This window comes from Astatotilapia calliptera, chromosome 3 (genome assembly GCF_964374335.1).
Source record: "Astatotilapia calliptera chromosome 3, fAstCal68.1, whole genome shotgun sequence".
Lineage (NCBI taxonomy): Eukaryota > Metazoa > Chordata > Actinopteri > Cichliformes > Cichlidae > Astatotilapia > Astatotilapia calliptera.
The window spans coordinates 54091099-54112256 of NC_137424.1; the positions used below are offsets into that span (position 1 = coordinate 54091099).

A 21158-nucleotide genomic window follows, 5' to 3' on the forward strand; every position below is an offset into this window, starting at 1 on the left:
CAACAGCCTCCTATACACGTATCATCCAAGGGTCCGACATGTTCAATCCAAAGTGTTTTTTGAGTTTGACAGACATCCAGACAAAAAAAAAAAAAAGCCTCTTTGCACCTGATATTACCTGAACAGGCATAATGAACTCATATCTAATAGTGAACGAGAAGAACTTTGGATAAACTGATAAATGGGATTATTAATAACTTGCAGAACTACACCTAAAAGTACAGCTGCTCCAAATAAATTAGTTCTTAGAGCTTATCATACTTATCTTTGAACACGAATATAATTGTCTTGTGCATGCAAGTCCACTGATACGTGAAAAAATACAGAGTAATGCCAGAGAAAGTGCTTTCCAACTTAAGATCTCTTAAACACAGACACCAGCTGGGAAGACAGAAAGTAACAAAAAAAGAATAGTGACAGAGCTAAGACCATCATTTTTTTTAATGAATGCTGCAGTGAACAGATGCTGCAGATGTGGGATGGAAGATATGACGAACTGGGGAGAAGGTGATGCAAGAGCTTGAAAATCAGCACCAGTACGACGTCAGTCTGTATTTGAGTTATTGGAAAGGCAGGTTTGTCTTTTACTAAATGCTTTGATAACACAGATTGAGTAATTGCATACACAAGATTTTCAAATGACAAGTGAACTGACCTTAAGGTCAAGGTCACTGAGATTTTTAGTAGATATCAATTTGAAACCACCGATATATTTCCACACCTAACACACCGATAAGTTTGACCATATCAGCCAGGGCTTATAGAGAGCTGACTGGTCCATAACAGCTGTGGCTTTCGAACAGTAGGCAACATATTTTCCATCTTGGGGAATCATCAAGATTTGTTTTTGGCAAATGTGAGATGAACCTTTGTATTATTTTGGTTTGACAGTGGGGTTGTCCTTGAAACTCTTCCATGGATGCCATTTTTGCTTAACTATTTCAATGTACTAATGTGCACTGTTTTTTTGTTTTCTTTTACAACGTCCTGGATAAGTCGTCAATGTTTTCTTGGAGTAATTTTGGAACCCCATTCACTCCTGGGAAGGTTCACAACTGTTCAACTATATATATATATATATATATATATATATATATATATATATATATATATATATATATATATATATATATATATATATATATATATATATATATATATATATATATATATATATATATATATATATATATTCAGGGGTAAATACTTTTTCACAGCACATGAACATGTTTGAATTCCTGGAATGCATAGATTTTTGAACTAGTAGGTAATGGTTCCCATGCAAGTCAAATAAGTATGTCGTGACCTCAATTTGTTAGTCAGAACAGTCAGTATAGCTCAGTTGTCACCTCCAGGTTTTATAAAACATGAAAAAAAATGATGGTGATTGGCAAAATGTTCAAATTGTAGCTTAAAAGAGGTAGTTTCCATAATAGTGAGAAACATCACAGTGGGTAGATCCAGTTTTTATTTAAAGTCTATTGTGCGGAAATGCAGAGCTATTGGGTAAATGTTTCGCTATTTGAACTTGGACCAAAGTGGTGGCTTTATCAACCCCAAGGCTAAAAATGTCATCCTTATAGCTACTATGGCAGCTTGCCTGAAACACACAAGTCTAGAACAACAGGAGAAGACAAGCACACATGGAGGCACTAAAGTACACTTGCGCATATGCATGCAAGTGTACCCACTTTCCACCAAATTATAAAAGTGAACAGAGGTTACGGTCAGAGGTCGGAGTGTGGGGGGTGCTTGGGATCAGTGACCAAAGTCCTGCACCATCATCCCGTCTGCTTCCGGATCTGTGTATCCATGTATATGTCTGTTTGAAACAGGCAGGAAGGCATGCCACTGCAGTAACCAGATAGCAGGGTGTGCATGGCCATAAAAAAAATCCAGCCAGGTCAAACAGTGGAGTCATTACTCTGATTGAGAAGAGCGATTAGTGCTGTCTGGTCAGCAAGAGACCAGAAAGAAACTTTTACTTGAAAAACATCTGTCGGGAACATTTTGACAGGTTCAGACACAAGAGTCCAGACGCGCACACAGAATCGTTTCCACTGTCCAATAAATCTGACCAAAGCAGATTGTATTTGTAGGAATGAGTCCTCAACAAATACAGAAGACTACTACTTCTACTATTTGTGCTCCAGTGAATTCTGCTCATGCTTTCAATTTTTAGCATTTCAGAGAGTTCATATGCTCTAGAAAGTGCCAGAGACACAGGCTTCTTCAGCTTGATTCATTTTCACAAAGATGGTGACTAAACTGTCTCTAACACAAACACACAACTGTTCTGCTTTTCTAAACCGATGACTTTAATTAGATGCCTTGGACTTTCTTTTTTCTTTTTCCCCATCCCCAATCATCCCTGCTCCTGCCGCCGTCTCCTTTTTCCCCCGGTCACGGATCAATGGCACCTCCCCAATTCCCAGCCCCCAGGGAGAATCAACTGATGCACACATACGCACAAGGAGCCACTAAACATTCGTAGAGCTTCGTCTACAGAAGCGGACAAGAGCACAAAAATATTAAAGCTATATGACTCAGAGTTACAGGTACAAGTAAAAAATGTTATTCATTTGGAACGCACAACGCAAATCAGAACATGACTCTAATAATGTGTTTCAAACTGAAGGACCCAGAGTCCGTGCTATTCTGGAAGTGAATGTTCAGTTCTTTGTTCTGCTTTTTCAAGCTCAAAGTGAGGATCTTTAGCTTTTACATTAAGCGGGAAATTTGTTGTGTGCGTGTGTGTTTGTGTGTGTGCGTCTGGCTGAGGCCCAGGCCTGCTGAATCCCTCTGGACAGCGGAAGTTGTTTCCTGATTGCTCATCTTCTCAGTAGAAAAGTAGCTGCATTGTTTTACTTAATTCTTCCATCAACCATAACCCACACACACGCTTACCATTTAACCTTTTCAGAACAGAAGCTGCATTTGATTGCAGAGTTGTGTGTGTGTGTGTGTGTGTGTGTGTGTGTGTGTGTGTGTGTGTGTGTGTGTGTGCGTGTGCATGCTGTATCCCACTTGAGCCAGATCTAATGAGACAAAAACCCCTGGTCAGAATGGAAAGAACCAATCAACCAAACAGCGTCTGCTGTCTGCTGAGTGTGTGTGTGTGTCAGTGAGAATGAATGGGAGAAGGTGTGCAGGCGTTGAAGTTTGTGGTCAATCTGAATCGTTTGAGCTGCAACAATTGATCCTGACCTGGTGAAAATATTTGCCTGAATAAAAAAAAAAAAAAAATGAATATGAATAATTGCTCACACAAAAGCCCATTTCAATGACTTTTGAACAATTTTTTATAAGTACCACAGACTAAAGATAGTTACCCAACGAAATGGTAGAGACTGATGAGTCCGCATCAGTGTGCAGTCATTGCAAATGCAGATTTTGTTATTACTAAAGACAGCTAATACAATCAGCTCTCATCTAAATCTTTTATTGTAAATGATTTTTGTGAGGTGATGAGAGACGACATTTTGTAGGTGAAGTGATGAGTTTCTGGACATTTATGCTTCAGCAGGAAATTTGCACAGTAGCTACGCTGTCACCACGATCTCCCCTGAAACACTGGGCTATAAGCTGCACCTTCATAGAAATGTAACTACAACTTGGGTCGACGCAGCTCCCAACAATCCCGACTACTTTTTCCCCAGAGTTTTGGAATTTTTCAGTCAGAGAATAACAATCATCTCCTCAACATGAGGAATAAGAATCATAGCATCAATATAAGGACTCACAAAATTCCTGGGGTGAGATTTTTGAAACGATCAGAACAGACGTGAGTGAATGTAAAAAGAAGTGGAAAACCTAAATGTGATTGCCCCCAGGGAACAAAATAAACCACAGCAAAGAGCAATGGGGGGGGGGGGGTGTCCTTGCATTCTGTTTGTTTCTATTCGTCTCAAGTCTGAATCAAGCTCAAATGAGACCTTAGCGACTGAACAGCTTCCGTCTATTTTTCCATATATCTTTTGAGCTTCTCTTACAGAGTGAATAATGTGGGGAGTAAACTATTTAAATGAATCACAAAGACATAATTTGATAAGACAAATTCTTCTTCTTTTGTGCTACCAGGAATGTATAACTATTTGGAATGATGTGGGAGATGATCAGAGCGTAACTAGTGGATATGAAAATGCTGTGAGCCTGAGGTTTAACACAGACACCTGCATATTTATCTATTTCATTTGTATTTCCTTTCCTTTTGGGAAGCTTCATTATAGCATCAGATCTATTAGACAATACTGTGCGCAAAAGTCTTGAACAACACCTCATTTCTTTATTTTGTGCCAAACAGGGGAAAACGGCTGCACTATGCCAAATTACACAAGAACATTAGTGGCAACAGGTCTTACAGAGGGATGAATTCAAACTTGGGTCAACATTATTGAAGCAATGTGGGATCATCTTGACAAAGAACAGACCAAAAGTCAGCCAACATCCAAAGAAGAACTTTGAATATCCTTCAAGTAGTCTGGAGAAATACTTAAAGACATCACAAGAAAGCTAAGAGAGTTCAGGCTTTATTGAAGAATAAAAGGTGGCCGTACTAAATATTGACTTTCAAGCTCTTCTCAAATATATACAATTGAGACGTGCGCAAGACTTTTGCACAGTAATGTACATTTAAATGTGTACCAAGACAGATTTATTGAAGTGACTCATATCTGGAGCTACAATCCTTTCTGAATCTTGTAAACCACGACTGTCACTGAATGCGTTTCACTGTTTGCTGCCCACAGAAAAATCAGATTCAAGGTGAACAGAACAAATCTATTCACCTTCAGCTGGCTGTCCTCAATCAGTGTTTCCATGCTGCTTATAGAAGCATCTGTAAAATCAAAAGCACTAAACTCTGACACCAGGACTGTCAGTGGCAGAGGAGTGTAAGCATGCAGCGCATGTACCTGAGATGAAGGTCCTCAGAGTATTTCAGACAAGCGTAGATGAACTCTTTTAGCTGGCAGTAGACTTTTGGCACAAACTCTGAGAAGGGAAGCTTCTTTGGGAAGGGAAGCTGGAGGAAATGGGGCGAAAAATAAGAGATTAAGTGAGATTTTACTCAAACTTTAATTCACATACTGCACAAAAGCTAACTTGAGCAAGTTCAAGCATAGAGGTAGTTTTTTCTTGAGAGTTCCTAAAGGGAAGAAGCTTTTGCATGGAAGAAATTAAACTGACATGACTGCAAGAAGCAACATGCAGCACTTTTCAGCGTATAAAACTCTTTTTGCACACTTTTATATCGTCTGTTCTCTACCTTTTCCAGTTCGGGGTCTTGAAAGGGACACTGGGAAGTGTATTGTCTGTACTCCTCCTCCGTTGAGACTGGGATTGGACTGTAGTTGTCCTGGTCTATCACCTGCCTGCAGAGGGCAAAGAAACAAATAAATCAAAGGTAAATAACTTCCCATCTTCTCCAAAGAGGTCAACACACACCCACACCCACAGAGGATACATATAAACAATCATCCCATTGGGGGTCGTTTTAATTCTTGAGGTTTTCTTACCACCCTGCCCTCTTTCACCACCCCCGCGTCTTTTTGGCACTCCAGAGTTCGGACGTTCCAGCGTTCCATGGAGAGGCCGTGAACCGGAGCGCGCTCTCTCCCTCTCCCCAACAATACAACACAAAATTCCTGTGGCTTCCACGATGTGTGTGTGTGTGAAAGAGAAAGATGGAGGAAGGAGAGAGGGAGTGTGTGTTTGTTTGTCCGTTCTCACTGCTGCAAGTCCCACTGGTGTCATTGGACAAAAGCGGTGCTGAAACAATGGCACGTTTAGCCCGAATACAAACACGCACTCTCACACTCAGAGTTTTGTAGGGGGTAGTACCCATTGAAGGGCAGAGAATGTTCCGGACGTTGTTTTAAAACACTTCCTCCCTCTGGCTGGTTGTAAAACTTCAAAACCAGGACGTTTCCCACAGACATGCGCTGCTGCACAAATATGTGTGTGTGTACGAGCTTCATGACCGTATCGTTAGAGAGGTGAAGGTCAGTGCGGCACACACTGGAGTATTTAGAACCCAGCTACTGAAAAACAGCTATCAGGAGAGCGTGGAAACAAAACGTTCGCTACCTGAAGGTGACATTCCATCTCTTGAGTAAGATTTCTCCGTACTGCTCCCTCATCTCCAGCAGCATGTCAAACAGCTGAGACACAGGGAAACCATAACCCTGCAGAAGGGAAAGAAGAGCAGCTGCATGTGAAACCATGGTAAATGGTCTGGTTCTTATATGGCACTTTTCTGCTCTGAGCACTCAAATGGTTAACACAACTTGCCTCGTTCACCCACTCACACCCATTTACACACTATGTTGTTTTAACATAAGTGCTTCTATCTAACGTTCACACACATTCATACCCCGATGCATCGGAGAGCAATTTTGGGGTTAGTATCTTGTCCAAGGATATTTCCACGGAGATTGGAGCAGACAGACGAGCCCAAATATTCATGCCTCCACCACTGTGCTTGACAGCTGGTATGAGGTGTTTATGCTGATATGCTGTGTTTGGGTTTCTCCAGATGTGGCACATGTGGTTTGCTAAGATGCAACTTTGCAAACTTAAGCTGTGCTGTCACGTTCTTTTCAGAGGGAAGTGGCTTTGTTCTGGCAAACCTTCTAAGCAGGCCATACTTGTTTAGTCTTTTTGTAACTGCGCTGTTATGAGCTAACTGAGGCTCGTAAAGTCTAAGCTGCAGCTCTTGGGTTTTTTGCAGTTTCTCTGAGCATTGAGCGATCTGACCTTGGGGTGTTTTTACTGGGACATGTTCCTGGGAAGATTGTGACAGCACATAGCTGGCTAACAGGGCTGCTGTCTGACAAGACTTCGCTCTAGGAGGACTAAGTTGATACAGGTGGATGAGATTAAACACATAATTATTTGATTTTTCAAAACAATATTTTGCATCAAATGTCTGAAATGTCAAAATAAAGACTGATGGAAGGACCAATTAAAATGAGGTTGGAAAACAACATGCCTTCAACATAAGACTGAGAGTGTGGTATAAAGAAAACCCAAGGTATAGTTTCCTCTCTGCTGGAAGAAATACAGAAGAATTCCAAAAAATAATAATAAAATAAAACAGAAACGCCCTCAAACATAAACAATGAGTAGAAATTTAGCCATTCAGCAGCACTTCATCTCTGTACATGAATGACTTTTGGACATCGAACCACACATTCATCATTCCCCGCCTTTAATGTGCCTCACTCTTCTCTGAATGTTTCTCCCATCCGGTTTTCACCCACATCCCCTCTATCTCCCCTTCATCCTCTCATACATCACACTCAATCCATCCAGGCTAGTTCATAAATACAGCCAGAAAATAAATGGATGGAGCGCAAACTGACAGCACATGATTAAGGTCCATTTCTAAAAATGGACGAATTAAGACAGAAAGTCTCTCTTTTTTTTTTTTTTTAAGAGGCTGGCAGCAGTCTGTTTTGTAAAAACTACAAAACATGCTTTGAACAAGAATCACGGGCCTCTGGGGTCAAATATCTTAGGAGACATGTGCCAAGATAACTGAACAAGAAGTACAAAAACACAACAGCATTTCATATAGCGTGATGCAAAAGGGAACGAGAGGATTTCCTTCCTTTCGAAGTGAAATATTAGGAATTAATCACACACATACCTGCAGAGTATCAGCAAACAGGACAATGAGGTTCTTCAGATCCAGCACCAGGTCAGGGTCGTCACAGTATGACTAAGGAAACAGGAGGGAGGGGTGTGTCTGTGTCATTTCAGACTTTTGTGGAAACATGCATTTCGTATTTAATGAGTGTGTGTGATTCGCCTCACAGAGTGCGTCCTCAGGGCAGCGACTATTTTGGACAGCGCCAACTCCCAGAGCTCCTCTACGTATGCTCTGTTGACCAAACCCTGTGTGGTGTGCAGGACGTGATCCTCCACAACAAAGAAGCTGCAAGCGAGGAGAACAGAGAGACAGATGGAATTACTTAGGCAGTTTGGTAAATATACCTAATCACGCTCCTGCCAAAAGTAAGAGGAGGAGAACAATACCACTCCTGCTGGAGCCAGGACATGGTTAGCTTAGCTTTGCATAAATACTGAGTGCCGGGCTATGTCCAAATCCACCTAGCTCACTGAAGCGCACTAATTTGCATGTTATATTACAGTTCAATATGCACAAAAACCAGGAGGTTAGGTGCCAGAGTGTTTCTACCATTACTATCCAAGAAATAGCTTGGCCTGAAACCTCCAGCGCAACAGCAAATTGTCCTTGTTACACTTCAGATTTTGTACAAATTAAATAAATGAGATATAACTTGAAAAATATTTGAGTAGGAGTCTTTCCTGGATTCAAATTGGATTTGTCTTAGGTGCACTTTGGAAGGGATATACAAACAGATTTAAAGGGACAGTCCACCCGTAAATCAGATTCACATATTTGGCAGAATACTGAGCTGCAGTGACATTTATCCTTTAGACTGCTCTGGAGTTGGCTGCCCAGTTTCTGATATATGTGCTGTAGAGAAGTCTGCCTCCTCTTGAATGTTACAGAACTGAATTGTGCTTTCTGTTTAGTCCCCTACGCACCACAAAAAAAAAACAAAAAAAAACAAACACCTAAAATCTTAGCAGCAATGTCACAAATCAAAGCCAGTGATACAAAACCTTCCGTTGTTCTAATCCCTTTTTTCAGGAGCTACTTTCCTTCTGTTCAACTAGACCTGAAAACCAGTGGAAACATGCAACTGGCAAAACACTGAAGCAGCTAGCGGGAGATGCCACTAATGTTTACGTGCCATTTCTTACAGATTTTGTTGCGGCAAATCAAATATGACAGTTAAAAGAAGTTGACTTGTTACTATTGAGAACAACGTCTTTATAAAGAAGACTAAACATGAAACATGTTCAGCCTGGTCAAGATGCTGCGTCTCATAAAAGTCATAATGAAATTCTAGTACTAGTTTCTTTTGATAAGGTATACAGCGATTCTCTTCGGATGGAATACGGCAGCACACGGTGTTCTAGGTTATCCTGTAGACGGCGAAGACAACGACGACGGAAAAAGATGAAAAGAAAAAAAAAAGAAACAAGACAAGGACGAGTTAAGCAGCTGGAGACTAAGCAGATGAAGAAGAAAAAAAGGCCAAGAAGACAACAAAGATAAAGAAGAAAGCAAGAAAAAAACTACTTGTGGGAGATGGCAACAAGTCCAGCTGTGTGTTAGCTGTACTCAGACTCGTTGGTAAGAAAGTCTTGGAGGATCGAGGGATACTGATTCTAATACTGCCTCTTGCAAATATAACAGTACTGTCATGTTTTCCGGACCAAGGTTAGAAATACTTTCACATAAGCGAAGCAGTTAAAAGACCAGGATCTAGATTAGGTTTCACTTTATTAATCCATCTGCTGCTCTTGACAATAACTGTATTTTCCATCATGTCAAACAGAGAAATGTGAAATCTGGTTTTCATAAAAATAAAGCTGCTGATCTTTTCTATGACAAATGGTTTTCTTTGGTTCATCTTTCTCTTTATGATCCATTTTTTTTCTACAAGATGTTTTTGTGGAAAACAATCCTTAAAATCAGCTGCAAAGTGAATTAAAAATAATTAGGCAATAGGAACGCAAATGAAAACATGTTTCTGGACTGCAGAGGAAGGGACTGTTCAGAGATATCCCCAATCTCAAATAAAAGACAAACACTTGTGTGGCTTATTTTCACCCTGAGAGTACTTTGGGATGGTTCGAGTCAATTCTGACAACTTTTCCAGAAGAGCTGCCATGTTTCTCTGATTTAAAATCATTTGCAAGTGCAAATGACAGCCAGGCAAACGGCGCATTCGCCCAGCCAGGCGTGCGAGGATGCTGATATCTGAGCACAGCAACAAACCCGTCAGTCACACGTTGTGCTGCTGTCTTGAAATGATGCCTGTGTGAAACGGATCAAATCGCCTGCAAAGTGACTTTGGTTTACATCCACTCACAACACGTCTAACTCAAACCAGTGCCCACCGAGCATTGCCAGGCCACAATGAGCCGCACTGCGGTCGGATCAGTGGCCCGGCTATGCATGGTTACTTTTCTCTTTGCTATTACTGAAGGGAATAAATATGATGAGATTCACTCTTCAACAGATTTTTACTTTTTCCAGCTTTTTCTTCATGTAAGAAACTAAAAGATTTGTGCACTTTTTTTATGGAAGACCAAGCAGCATCTTCTACCTGTTTGTACCACAGTGGAACAAAGCACAAATTTCCCTACAAATCCAACTCATTGAGAAAGAATAACTGTAACTTAAAAAATTGTTGATATGTTGATACAGAACAGCTTCACATTTGAGAAGCTTTGCTTTTCATTTGATTTACATATATGTTGGATTTATGCTTTAAAAGCATCAACCAGAAAACACTTTGGTACAAATTCTGATTTTAAATGTACCACATCCATGAAAGTGATTTAACCTGATTTAGACACGCAATTATTAGGTCAATCCAACTTACATATTAGATTTTTTTATCCCGTCCTATGGACAACTTTCTCCAAGCATCTATCTCTGCAGACTAACATTAACCCAGGGCCAAACTGTTCATACTGAATAAGGTTGCAGGTCGCTTAACATTTGCTATGGTGTCTCCACATCTAACACACATGCTCAGTTTGAACCTGTTTGAATCTGTGAAGAGAACCTGCCAAGTCTGAAGTTCATCAGTGACCTGCACAGATCCCACTCAATGACTTGAGGACCATCATGGAGTCCAATTATGAACGTGAGTAGCACTGGAGGTTATTCTGCTGTACAGTTGTAAAGCTGTTGGCTCATCAGTGAACGGTATCATTTTCAAATGGATGAGCCAAGCGCCTCAGCTCTCTAATGAGTGTCTCCTGGAGGCAGCCATTTATATTGTGAGAAATCTTCAGTTAGTAAGTTGGAAGACAAACATGGCGTGATGAAGATTTTTAAAAAAATAAATTTTGATGTCATTTAATGCATCCATTTAATCTTTTTTGTTGTTGTTATTTTGGCAGTTTCAGCCCCCATAAGTTTCCTCATATAAACACGCACAGTTACTAATTAAACATATATAATAACTCTGGTTTTGTGGGCATGCACAACTATTACATAAAAAAAAATAAATGCAGATATTAAAGGAAGCCTTAGTTGGAGTTATTTTGAAGTGTTTAATGTCAACAGAGAGCGCAGATGAAAGAATATTAGGGTGGGAGACATGGATGAAGAAGCACTAGTGGATAACAGACAAAGGATGGCACTTTCCAGCACTTCAGATGGGAATAACAGACCTGAGGGTGAGTGCATGAGTCTGAGCTGATGTCCAGTGTTTATAGAAGCGTCTGCTCCAGCAAGACAGACAGAAGGAATAACAGCAACACGCCAACCGCCATCACACACACACTATCAATCCTCACTGCTGCGTGCATGTGAGGGAGAACGAGCGGACGTGTGTGTAGACGCAACATAGAAGTGGGACGGAGTGACGGATGAGAGGACAGTAAAGAAAAGGAGGAGGATGGGGTGTGAGTGGGGAAAAAAGGGGGGCAGGAATAACAGCAGGAGAGGAGGGAGATGAAAAGATGTCAAATGGTCACAAGTCACTCAGAAGAAATGAAATGAGGTGCTGTTAAATGCTGAATGTTTGCTTTCACTCAAACGTTCCTCTGCCAAGGTACACAGAAATCTCACAATGAGCGGGCGGATGGTCGGTCGGTGGAAATCTGTTATGAGCCATTTTGAAAATATTTACAACTATTTCTAAACAGACGTTTTCATTCTGACCTTTTGGCAAAAGTTCACTTTCAATTAGGGTGAAATTAAAGAAGGAAATTAGAAAAACTTCAAGGAGTAGGAAATAAATAAAAGCGGGCGGACGAACTTACCCAACAATCTGATTGAAGTACCGCCGGTATCCCTCCAGAGTTTCATGCTAGAAATAAATAACAACACAAAGGCCAAACAGAGGGAGAAACAGGGAGTTACTAATAATGTGAAAATATACAAATATCAGAATAACAGGAAACAAACTTATACCAGATTACTCAAATATATGCATCTAAATTCTTTGTTTTATGCATTAGCAACATCTGTTCATCATTTTCAAGTGGCAGAGACATTGACTGTAATTCTATGTGAGGTTGTCGTATTTTTCATCATAACAATTTTGTCCAACCACTGTTTATCTGCTTGTTTACAGGATAAAGGGTGCAGGCTTTATAATAGAGTCCTGCAACAGGAGGGTAATTACATTTAATTTCAGTGTATTTAATGTTCGCCTTCAAAATAAAAGCTGCAAATCTTGAAACACTCCGGTTGTAGCAGTAAGGCAAAAGCTTTACTTTGAAGGTGAATGTTCTCAGTTTCTGGTTTGTGTTGCACTTTCTGCAGTTTCATTTCGTTGGGCGAGTATTTGCCTTTTGTTCTCAACACTAAACAAACTCATCAGTCCTCAGTTTATCATGTTTCTGTGATCTTTCTACCTTAAGCCCAATTTTAAGGTGTCCAAAACAATCATGAGAAGGTTTCCTTTGCAGCACCATATACCTTTTTTTTTTTTTTTTAACCAGTAGAAAGCCAGCCACCACAGGCCAACATGTCGGGGTATACATCGGTGGTTGCCAGGGGTCACTAGCCAGTCTAGGCCTGTGTGACTGAGGCCTTGGCTGTTCAAACAGCTTGAGAGTGTGTGTGTGTGCAGGGCTAGGGTGGAGTCAGTGTAGTTAGGAGTGTGTGGACATAACAGTGCATCGAATAACACACAAAGTGAGGGTGCGGAGTCATACCATGTTAGAGTGGGGCTGCAGTACGAGACGGGCCTGTTTCCTCCTTTGCTTTCTGTAGTAGTTCTCAAACACATCACGCAAACCCTAAAAACACAAACTGGAGGTAAGACCGGCTGCAGGGATGGACTGCAAGTACAGCCTGTGAAGCGCCAACAACACAAGCATACAACCCAGTGTTTCAGGTTAATCGAGGTTGGTAGACAACAGGGGAAGAACTCATGTAATGAGGTACAAAATCAAAAGGGTAGACCCACACGAGGATGGAGAAGGTCATGTTAGTGCATACGTGAGTAAGAGGGAGATAGGGAAGCTGCCTTTGATGGCTGGCTAGCGTCACCGCTCAGACATCAAACTAAAACGTACCCACGCAAGAGACACAGAATCGGCTGTCTAAACTTGACCATCTCGTATCTGTTCCTCCCATTACACTGAAGCTCTCTCGCCCTTATCTCTGTTGTGCTAAGATAGACCACAAGTCTCTCTCTCTCTTTCTCTCACACACACACGTATCCAGATCCCACAGTAACCGGTGAGCTCAGAGATAAAGGCCCAGGAGTGGGCAGATAACATGACAAGCTCCCTGAGCTACTGACCAGACCAGCCCACGTATATCTACCCAGCTGACGTTGCTGTTGTAGGAGGTCAGATACAGGAATAAAAATACACCACAAACACAAAAACACCACTGTTTTACCAACTTTGACATTTGACAGCTTCAAAAATAAATGAATACACTTTGTCTTTAATTATGACAACACAACTGCTCTGTTGGGAACATAGGGTGCCAGCATTCAAGTAGAAGTCACTTTGATATGCTCATGACAAAAAGCAACAGCATCACCAGGCAGTATAATATGCTCCATCGTAAAACAGCTCGGTCAGCACCGACCCAAATGCCACAGAGCATCTATTGGATACCCTGGAACAACTCCAGTCCTCGAGGCCTAACCCCACTGCCAATCACCTGGTCCCAGAAAACACAGACCGAGTGTGTGCTGTGTTCATGCTAGCCCTCCATCTGGGATCAGACAAACGATGTTGAAGGCGTCCCTCCTCACGGTACAGCTTCTTTTGAGAAATATGAAATTTGTACATTCAGAAATTACATTTATGTTCATGTTCCCTGCAGTCCATTGCCTCAGTTATTTAAAGAGATTGGAATTTAATAATCAATACCATGATTAGCTTCCAACGTTATACTTTAACCAATTCTCTAATGCTGCAGCCACATTAGTTGTGATCTCATCATCTTTGAAACGGCTGCAACAACTGCTACCTTCAATCCGATTTCAGTGCATCATGACGGCAATGAAATGGCAACAAGAGTCAGTCTGCTGTTAGTTTCTGATTGGATGTGCCACTGCCTTAAAAGTAGCAATTAAAATGGTCGCCACAATTACCTGCGATCAGTCGCCAAATATGAATATAATACGATGGGCGTCATATTTTGACTCTAGTGTCTCTGAGCCATAAAGGACAGTTTCCTTTCTCGCTCTCCGTCTGTTGCCCTTTTGTATTTCTAAGGTTTGCAAACAACCTTGTCCTTCATGCTTTATCTGTCCGCGCTCCTTTTCAAAACTTAAATAAAGAAAAAAAGAATATCAACAAAAAAGTATTTGTTAAAAAAAATTAAGATCTAAAGTGCTGTATGTGGATTTTGGCATCATGCTCAGCTACACTCTTTAGTCGTTCCCTTGATTAAACCGTGCCCTTTGAAAACAAAGATACCAACAAAACAATGTGGTGAATGGTAGAAATACAGCTCTCCCTGGTAGTGTGTCAGAACTAGGTTGAGCTTGTTTGGAGGTGACAAAACTGTTTTTTAATTCCCAGTTTGACCCTCAGTGGAACAATGTGTATTCAACAAATGAGAGGCATCAAACCGCTGTGAACTCTGCATTATACAGCGCTCGCTGTCCCTGAGAGAGCGTGAGCACGGGGTGAGAAACACGGGCTGAGATCAGCACGAGTGTTTGTGCGACAATATAACATCACCAGAGAAGGTGAGGAGAGATAAACGAAACAGAGAGGAGCTGAAAGAGAGAAGAACACCAGCAGGCGGAGCCAGCAGAGAATCAAAGAAAGAACGGATCAGACAGCACGAGGATCAGACGTGAATAAATTACAACAACATGAACCCGACAAAAACCTGCTAACAAAGAAAGACAAATGTTTCTAGTAACTGCTCACAGACTATTTATGTTCATGGCACCAGCTTTCTTCTGATTGGCTGCCCCACACAAACATAGGGTGTGAGGAACTGGTGGGTGGGGCTTGTCTACTCCTGCGCTCCATACTGTCTGAGATGACCATACTGAGAATGTACCTGTTCACACACCAACTTCATTATGTGAATCTTTGTTTTATATGCACATCCGCCAATCAGCAGTGTAATTACAACAAAACAGTATAACAAGCCGGTTCCCCTCTTGAAGACGTTGCATGCTCAACCTCCACAACTATCTGGTGGCACCAGCGTAGGTAGTAGGGCTGAGCATGTGACCCAAATGCTGTGAGGCTATTGCAGAGGCCTGGATGTTTTGATGCGTGCAACAGCTTTCCTGTCAACTCAGAACTGTCCTGTCAAAATAAAGGCTAAAAAGTCCAGAAAAAAATGCTTCAATCTCCAAGCAGCTACATGTTTTTCCTAGTTGGAAAAGGGATGCTTGACTATTTTTACTTTATTTAAGAAAAACAAGCTGAGAAGGAGCAGAAGTAGTTGGTTAGAAGCAAGGGAACTTTCAAAATAAAAGACCTACTAGACGAATTGCCTGTATATGTTAATGCTCTCTAAAAAAATGTTTTTTTTAAAGACTCAAGGATCTGTTAGAGCAGCTGCTTTGTTCCAGCTGTCGTGCTGTAGCTCAGAGTTCCCAGTCTGACCGGTTTGATGGACTGGCTGCTACCGCCGCTCACCTCGCCTCTCCTTCCCCTCGTCTCTGCCCGACACGCTGGGCTTTAGGCCCGTGTTTACATCCATCGCAGCTCTGCCCACATTTGTCAACGTGCGGTACGTGTGCGAGTGTAACAAAGGAGTATTGTTCGGGCTCGCCGCTGCTCCACAGCGGGTGGAAAATTGTGGGCCTTAAAGGTGGAAAAGGGAAAGCGGGGAGAAGAGTGGACGGGGGGGGGGGGGGGGGTTGGTCTTGATTGCAAATGGGATTCTACGTCCAGGTTTGCTACAAAAATAAATGAAAGTGCTACAAGCGTGTGCCTGTGGAAGTACAAGACATTCTCAAACATTTAACAATCAGACTGTGTGTGTGTGTGTGTGTGTGTGTGTGTGTGTGTGTGTGTGTGTGTGTGTGTGGGGGGGGGGGGGGGGGTGGGGGGGGGGGGTGGTTATTTTCTGATATTAAATCCACATCTCCACCCGACAGCTTGTCATTCAAAGCGCCGCAGCACAGCTTATTTTAACACACAAAATAGTTCGAGTGTGTCTGTTTAATCTTGTGTCCTTTCTGCATTTTAATAGAAACGCAAACAAAATCTCAAATGGCAGCAGCAGCAGGAGGAGAAGGAGGGGGAACATAAATGACTAAGAGTGTGTGACCCCAAAGGTTCAGGGGTCAATCCTTTCAACACCTTCCCGAGCAGCAGCGTGCTCCTTTCCTCCCCCCTTTCTCCTTCATCTCGAGTGCTTCATTCCTCCTCTCTCATCCATCCTCCCCTCTCTCGTCTCGCTGCATTTTCACCCTCGTCTTCCTGTTTTTGCCCTTTTAACCTCCCCGTGACCTCCCTCTGCTCCCTACTCTCTGCAACAGCTTATCTCCAATCAGCTGATTGAGGCCTCAGCAACATACAGCAGGGCTGGTTCAAGTGCTGCTGAGGCTCTAATGACTGAGATTTGTGGAAAATTCTTATTTCCTTCCACTTTTCACTCCTCCTGCTTAGCCTCCACATCTCAATGCTCCCTTCTTCCCTTCCTGTGACCCCCGCTCTTCTCATAACCTTCCTCTCTGATTGCCTCTTCCACATCATTAAGGGTTCAGTTCAGCTTTAAGGGGTCAGTAAGATGAGAAAGATCACCATATGGTAGTTCTCCTCCCTCCCCACGGACCAATAACACCTCACCTGTTACTTGATTCAACCAATCAGATGCTGACCACTCCCTCTAGAAGCAGTATATTTTATTTTGGTTTGGGGAATTTATTGAGCTATTTATGCCACAGATCCACTTTATTGTACTATTCTACCATTATTTATTTTGTTGTATTTTTTGAAACTTTATTTACCTATACTTCCTACATGTGCTGTACTTTCTCCATCTTCCAATATATACATCATCCTTCTGCCTCTCTAACTCAGTCTCCAAATCCATCAAGTTGTCCTTCAGTTGTACTCATGTCTTGTTCATTCTGTTCACTCGGAGTGAAGATCTTGGCATCTTGACCTCTCATCTGTGCCACAGTCTCCAAATCATACATCACAGCAGGAACGATGATACCATCCTGTAAAAAATAGCAGCAAATCACCCCTTACACTCTTCTCTACCCATTCCACCCTGCCAGCACTCTCTTCTTCATCTCTCTTGTGGACTGTTCCTTGATTTGCATGGCTGACCCCAGCTATTTAATCTTAATCTCTTAATCCACCCCCTCCCCCCCCCCCCACCACCACTTGGAAAGCTCAGCTCGGTGCCATACATGAGTGGTTCTTACACCTAGCTCATTCTTCACTGGGTCACTGATATCTTTCATTTTTACTTTATACACAGTTATTCATATTTTTTCCACATGTGGTTACATCATTACAGAAACTGTAGATCGGTAGTACAGCACTTCATGCAAATACACTTTTCCTAACCTTGTCATATACACACCAGGGCCAAAACACACAAATCTGTCCTACACGGTGGCTCGGGCAGCCACTGATGGGTGATGTGATTTAACGTGACGATCGAAAAAAAAAATAAATTGCTAATTATGTTTATACAGCCCTGCAACAAAAAATAAATGACAGATTTATGGACCTATCCAGCTCAAAATACACGAACCAGTCTGTATACATATACATTTTAAAAATGTATGTAGAGTAAAAAAAACCTGCAGCAGTCCACTTGGCTTCGCTATTGTGCTACATTATATATTTTATAAATTTTTTCATGACCTTTCCTTCTTTCCTTCTGCTGCAGGTTTTTCCTTAAAAGGGCCCTAAAAAACCAAGTTTTTAGAACTGTAATCTTTTCTTTAAGGGGACATGCAGTGTTTTAAGTTAAATGAGGGAAACCGTTCAGCTTCACACAAACATTTAAAGCCAGAAAATAAAGTGTTTGTGTGTTTATACTTTCTCCACCCACGTCGTCACCTGTCTAAACCTTCTGTAACCTCTCTCTCTTTGTTTCTCCTCCACCATCGTGCCCTGCTTAACCTTTCTTTAACCTCAGCCTTGCTTTTCTACTCCCTCCCTCACTCTTTTGCCCGTTCACTTTCTCCTTCCTGTCATGCACTTCCTGTCCCCCTGTCATACCCCGACCCTCTGGCTGTGCTGGCCTGATAACGTCCCCTACAAAGTCCTACAAACTCACAAATGCAAACAAACGCACACTCACACAGAGAACCCTAATGCACAGCTAACCCATTCGTGGCACCTCCACCCATGTCACTTTCACTCTAAGTGAGACGAGACACGCGAGTTCTCTCTGCAGTCTGGTTGGAGCGAAGCCAGGCTCGAGCTGGAGGCCCCGTCGTACCAAAGTCGTTTACCCCCTCTGTGCCAGGTCACCCTCAGAGCTGGGCACAAGCAGATTCTGACATTTAAGCAAAAGAAGCGGGCCTCCTCATTATCGCTGGCTGTTGTAGGCGATGAAGAGGATGCTGCTGCAAACCACTGAGCAGGGCTGAACGATGTCAACAATCACATCTCATGAATATGAGAAATAAATGAGCCAAACATGATATTTGGAGGCTCTATCATGTTTTGGAGCTATGCTTCAGTCAGTGGTGTAAAATATAAAGAAATGAAAGTAGGTTTAATACTTTTGCACAATATGATGAGCTGGACACAGGGTAGGAAAAAAAGGAGAAAATTCAGCCCCGATCTCATGAGGCCAAGCACTGCTGGTCTGCCTCTGGTGACAGAGTCAAAGCTGACTGTCACATGGCACTGACACTCTGGAGTCAAAGGCAGCTGTTAATAATCCTTCTCGAGCTTCATCTGCAGAACCTGTGTAGGTTTGACCTCCTTTATGTGGACGCTGTGGACCAAAAGCTTCCTTTTAGTCATCTCAGCTCGAGCTGAACTAAACAGCTAGTAGATTTAAGCTTTTAGGGAACAACGTGAGCCCAGCGCTCCAAAGGAAAGGAGTGAACTTTGTCACCAAAGCAGAGCAGCAAAGCATCTTGTTTTCATAAAGCTAATACCATAAATCACCCAGCCCTGATGTAGGCAGAACAAAGTCAGTACAAAGGATGCAACAAACAACATTGTTACTTCAGTCAATCACATGCACAGGAAATACAGGCAGATACACCTTTACGAGCTGATCAGAAAGGAGTTGCGGCTTCACTTAAGCTGGAAAACTGAAGCGCTCATGGATGGAGGAAAGAAACAGCTCTGCATCTTTGATTTGAGACAAAAAAAAAAAAAAAAGAGCACAGAAGAAATAAAACAGAAAATGAGAAAATGAACTCACCAGCACAGTGTAGATATGCAGACAGCGGTAAACTGGAGAGAAATCCACCAAGTCCTGAGCTCCTGGGACCTGCAGGGGGAAACAATTTGCACAGTTCACATGTTCAGTTCATAAACTGCAATCAACCAGCCCGTCTTCAGTTTTCTTTTACAAGTTTTGGCAACACCTGTTTTGGTTAAAGCCAAGCAAAGTAAAAGCAAACCTGAGATTCTAACCAGAGAGAGACAAAGATGGCAACGAGGGGCAAGACAGAGACAAATGATTGTGTTTGTGAAACAGACGAGGGAAATGTGAACGGCAAGAATAAAACAGGCCGCGTCCCTAATAATGAACAGCCTCCAACCTCAATAATAATAATAATAATAATAATAATGGATTGGATTGATATAGCGCTTTTCAAGGCACCCAAAGCGCTTTACAATGCCACTATTCATTCACTCTCACATTCACACACTGGTGGAGGCAAGCTACGGTTGTAGCCACAGCTGCCCTGGGGCAGACTGACAGAAGCGAGGCTGCCATATAGCGCCATCGGCCCCTCTGGCCAACACCAGTAGGCAAGTAGGGTAAAGTGTCTTGCCCAAGGACACAACGACCAGGACAGAGAGCCCAGGGATCGAACCGGCGACCTTCCAGTTACAGATGCGATTCCCAACCCCCTGAGCCACGGTCGCCCGTAAAATAAAACTTAAATGGCAGAGCAAAAAAATGAAGTGGTTACCAGGCTGCAAACACGTTTACTTCTGCTATAAAGCTGTTAACTCTAACAAAGGAGTCAGTGGAGATGATTTTCGGGAGCTGGCCTCAAGTGGCCACTAGAGGAACTGCCGGTTTTGGCATGTCTCAACTTTCCAGCCCTGGAGGCTGCAACTTTGCTTTAACAGACACAGTATCTAATTCTTTTCCTCACTGTAAGATTAGACAAATTTAGAATATACGTTTTAGGGGTTTTTATTAATTTAATTTCATTATATTTTCTAAGATATTTTACCTGCATAAAGGGTAAAACAAACAGTACAGTTACTCATTGAAATAACTTAATGTGGAGGAACATTACGGAAAGATTCAAGGTGGTATCAGTTGTGCTTAAACAAGGATATTTATATTTAAAACAAACAAAACAAAACAGTCACTTCCTGTGAAACAGACTGAATAATTCACAGCCATAAGTTTAAAACTGATCTCAGAGCTTGCTGCTCCATTTGCTTGAAGTTCTCTAAACTCCGGACTTTGTTCAGCTGCGCTTCCCCCTGCTGCCACCCATGACTCGCCCTGCAGTTTTTATTCATCTTTATTAAACTACAGTCCCCTACATATTCATCACAACTAGCTAGCTCTGGTTCATCTTATATCAGCCTTCATAACAAAAGACTAATAATGAATAAGCCCATTTTAGGAAAAAGCCATGAAATATGAATTGACACAGTTTCAATTTACCAAAGTCGGATGATTTTTAAAGCAACCCGTTTGGCGTTTCTAGTGTTAGTGGCACTGGATACTGAGGTTTTAACTATCATGGAGTGGCTGTGACTGAGGAGATGGTGCAGGTCATAGGCAGGTTGGTGGTTCGATCCTTGGCTGCTACAGTCTGCATGCCAAAGCATCCTTGGGCAAGATACTGAACCCAGAGTTTCTTCCAATGCATTCATCAGAGTGTGAAGGAGCCATTTTGTTCTACTTTCAGGCAGAAAAGTGCCAAATAAGAACCGGTCCATTTACTACTCACTGACAATCATTGAAT

At 42.0% G+C, this 21158-nt stretch overlaps 1 protein-coding gene across 5 annotated transcripts in view; it reads right to left on the reverse strand.

The window, feature by feature from the left end:
• The window catches only part of exoc6b (exocyst complex component 6B), a 124950-nt gene that overhangs the window by 63270 nt on the left and 40522 nt on the right, over positions 1–21158 (reverse strand). For all 5 annotated transcript variants that reach the window (XM_026162788.2, XM_026162786.2, XM_080292217.1 and 2 more), the window contains exons 8-15: positions 19418–19486; positions 12784–12867; positions 11884–11930; positions 7819–7939; positions 7652–7723; positions 6088–6185; positions 5267–5372; positions 4914–5023 (exon numbers count right to left, since the gene is read on the reverse strand). In XM_026162788.2, the coding sequence (XP_026018573.1) occupies positions 4914–5023; positions 5267–5372; positions 6088–6185; positions 7652–7723; positions 7819–7939; positions 11884–11930; positions 12784–12867; positions 19418–19486 (707 nt within the window). The remainder of the gene's footprint in view (positions 1–4913; positions 5024–5266; positions 5373–6087; positions 6186–7651; positions 7724–7818; positions 7940–11883; positions 11931–12783; positions 12868–19417; positions 19487–21158) is intronic.